We start from the raw sequence: 2,826 nt of genomic DNA, 5'->3' as shown, positions 1-2,826 counted from the left end.
CGGGGCGGCTGCCGCGGCTTTCGAGGCAGTGGAAGTGCCGGGAGCTTCCCAGAGCCTCCAGTTTTTCAGCTGGTGGCAGAAAAACAACTCAAAGGCAACATCTTGCAGTTCTTAATTAAGCCCGGGTTTTGTCAATGGGAGTTTTGCCGTAGGAAGAACTGAAGAATTGGACTTTCAAGATCTTTTTCTGGCAGGATCTGGTTTTTATTTCTCTTAGCTGTTCATTTTGACAAGGCTTGGGAGCACCAGTGCTTTCTGCTATGCACCAGTGATAGACATTTGTTTCCAATTAGTATTTATTGGATTATTTTAGTCAAAAGTAAGCTTTGTGTTAGAGCCCCACAATATGCACTTTGTTATTTGTTCACAGGACGGTGTTTTCTTTTTCTGCTTGGTTTTGCATCACCTACTGAAAACCTGGTGTGAGGCAGCATCGCCGGGGATCTGCCCTGGAAGAGATTAAACCAGATTAAACAGATTACAGCCTCTTATACAAGCGTCTGTCTCTTCCATCGGTGCGGGCATGTTTGACTCGCACGGTTGGAAATAGCCACAGCCGGTGCGTGTCCTTAGGCTGCGTCCGGCTCACTGCTGCTTTTCCCGATGGCTGGAATTAGCCCCTCACTGGGGAAGGGGCTGCGGGTTGCTCCCCAGGCTGAGTCTTAGCAGGTAAAGCCTGGTTTAGGTGGCTGGTGGCAAGATTAGCGGCAGGTACTGTTGGATTTCTGGGTGTGCGCGGGGCTGACTAACAAGGCTTTGGAAAAACACATCGGTAACGTGCTGTGTAGGTAAAACGCTAATGGAAATCTTGCGTTTTAATGGCATCCGAGTGCCTGACTTGAGGTCATGTGGCAAAAAGATTTCCATGGTTTCCCTTGGGAATTAAAAAGCAAATGAAAATACAAATACCAGGCTAAACCCTTGACCGATGTGTTTCTCACACTGTAAACGACTGATCTTACTTTGGGAGAAAACCTCCCGAAACGAACACGGATCTTTGTGGACAAGGGTAGCTGCAAGGAGGTGAAAATACCCGAGCTGGCCCCTTGGCTTCGGGTCTTGCCCAACCTGTACGCGGAGCTGGAGCCCTTGGGTCTTATCCTGCCTTGCTAATGTAAATCAGAGCGATAAGGGCTCTCGGAGTGATGTAAGGCGAAATGAGAAGCAGACTCGCAGCCTTTCTTTTGCGGAAATAACAAATATGCTTTTACAGGAGAATAAATGCAGAATACTTGGCAGCGGCTTGCCGTGGAGAAACCGGCAAGTTCATTTGGTTGGAGACCAAGGAAAGCTGCACAGATTCAGCAAGGTTTAACTACAAGCCAAGCCTGAGTTTTCCTTTCCCTGCTGCATATCTCTGTTTTCCACAGCACGTATAAAATATTATTACTGCAAACTGCACGTCCCAACGCAGCCTCTCGGTGTACATCATACTAAGAGCACTATAAACCTCAGGTTTTTCTACTTTTTTCTTCTCTTCCAGGACAATGGGCCGGCCCAGAGCAGGAGGGCGATGCCCCACGGGGCTGGGGGCAGCCCCATGGACAAGCAGCAGATGCTGAATGTGCAGCATCACCCCCCGACCCGGCTCTGTGCTGGCAGCGGCTCCGAGTTGGCTCTGCCGGGCCAGCTGAGCGGGCTCCACATCGCTCCTGCCCAGAGGTAGGACGAGAGCGTGGATGAGGGACGGTCCTGCTCCTGTTCCCGCAAACTCGGTTTCAGGGGTCTGCATTGGTGCTCCTGGAGCTCAGAAATGCTGGGTTCAGCTCCTGCTCTGTTAGTCGGGGTGCAGGTGGAAGAAAAAAAGGAAACAAAAACCAAAAAAATGGGGGGACTGGAGATGTCAAGTTCTGAACAAAACGACCACATGTATGTATGTAGCAACTGCAACACTGAATTTAAGCTTGTGATGCTGAAGCAACGTTCAGTCGTTTATCTCGGAGACGGGTGGACGTGTTGGTTTTTCAGATCTACAGAAGATCCTTCAGTTGCCGACGGGGGTAGGTAGATTAGTGGCATCAGATCCGATCCCCAGGCTGGGATTAATGCCAGGGAGTGTCACAGACGTTAGTATCCTGGTTTTTCAAAGAACATGTTCAAGGCAGGATGGAGGGTTTGCCCTCCTAGGAGTGGGGATCGCATCGCCGCAGACCCGGGAGCAAACACTTGGCCTGGGAGCTGGAGTATCCACGGAGAAAATTAACCCCAGTAAACTGGGATGTTTGTAAATGTAAGATCTGCTCAGTGCAGCTGTCCGGGAGGCTGGGAAATAAATAATGCTTGTAGGAAAGAGAAAGCTTTTGTGTAGCCAAGGACGGTTTGGGGTTGGGTGGATAACAGACTTTGAGACAGGCCAGGTTGTGGACTGCGATGCTTTTGCACGGCTGACGCTGCTGCTGATTTATGCTCCTCCAGGCTGGCAAAATGTTCTGCAAGAGAGTAACGTCTGTATCAAATACAAAGAGCAAAGCGAGTTTCTTTTCAGCTTGGGAACTCTGCGTGAAGTCGTATTTCAGTGACGCTGCGAGCCAGCTTATTCCCTGTGCTGCTCCAGGAAAGTTAATGAAGTTGGAAAGAAGAGAAGCGCAGAAAAAAATACAGAGAGCAAAATCTGATGTTGTCCGGGTGTGAGCCAAAAGCCAGGAGCTGAGCTCGGGTGGAGTCGAGTTGGGTCAGAGGTGCATTCTCCTCGAATGGGTGCTTGGTCCGGCTGGACTGGTCAAAACCTGCCCTCTTTCACTGAAAATGGGTGAATTGATGTAGGCGAGGGCTGCAGCAGGGCAGAGGCACTCGGGGCACACGGGGAGGGTCTGGCCTGGCCGGGAA

The 2,826-nt window shown here is 50.4% G+C and overlaps 1 protein-coding gene across 1 annotated transcript in view; it reads left to right on the top strand.

Moving 5' to 3' along the window:
• The window catches only part of PDLIM4 (PDZ and LIM domain 4), a 34,590-nt gene that overhangs the window by 24,918 nt on the left and 6,846 nt on the right, over window positions 1-2,826 (top strand). The window contains exon 3 of the mRNA XM_009704225.1: window positions 1,484-1,662. Coding sequence (XP_009702527.1) covers window positions 1,484-1,662 — 179 coding nt within the window. The remainder of the gene's footprint in view (window positions 1-1,483; window positions 1,663-2,826) is intronic.

The sequence above is a fragment of the Cariama cristata genome, unplaced genomic scaffold (genome assembly GCF_000690535.1).
Source record: "Cariama cristata isolate BGI_N322 unplaced genomic scaffold, ASM69053v1 scaffold2437, whole genome shotgun sequence".
Lineage (NCBI taxonomy): Eukaryota > Metazoa > Chordata > Aves > Cariamiformes > Cariamidae > Cariama > Cariama cristata.
The sequence above is the reverse complement of the archived record's forward strand: the minus strand, read 5'-3'. Positions and strand labels throughout refer to the sequence as shown.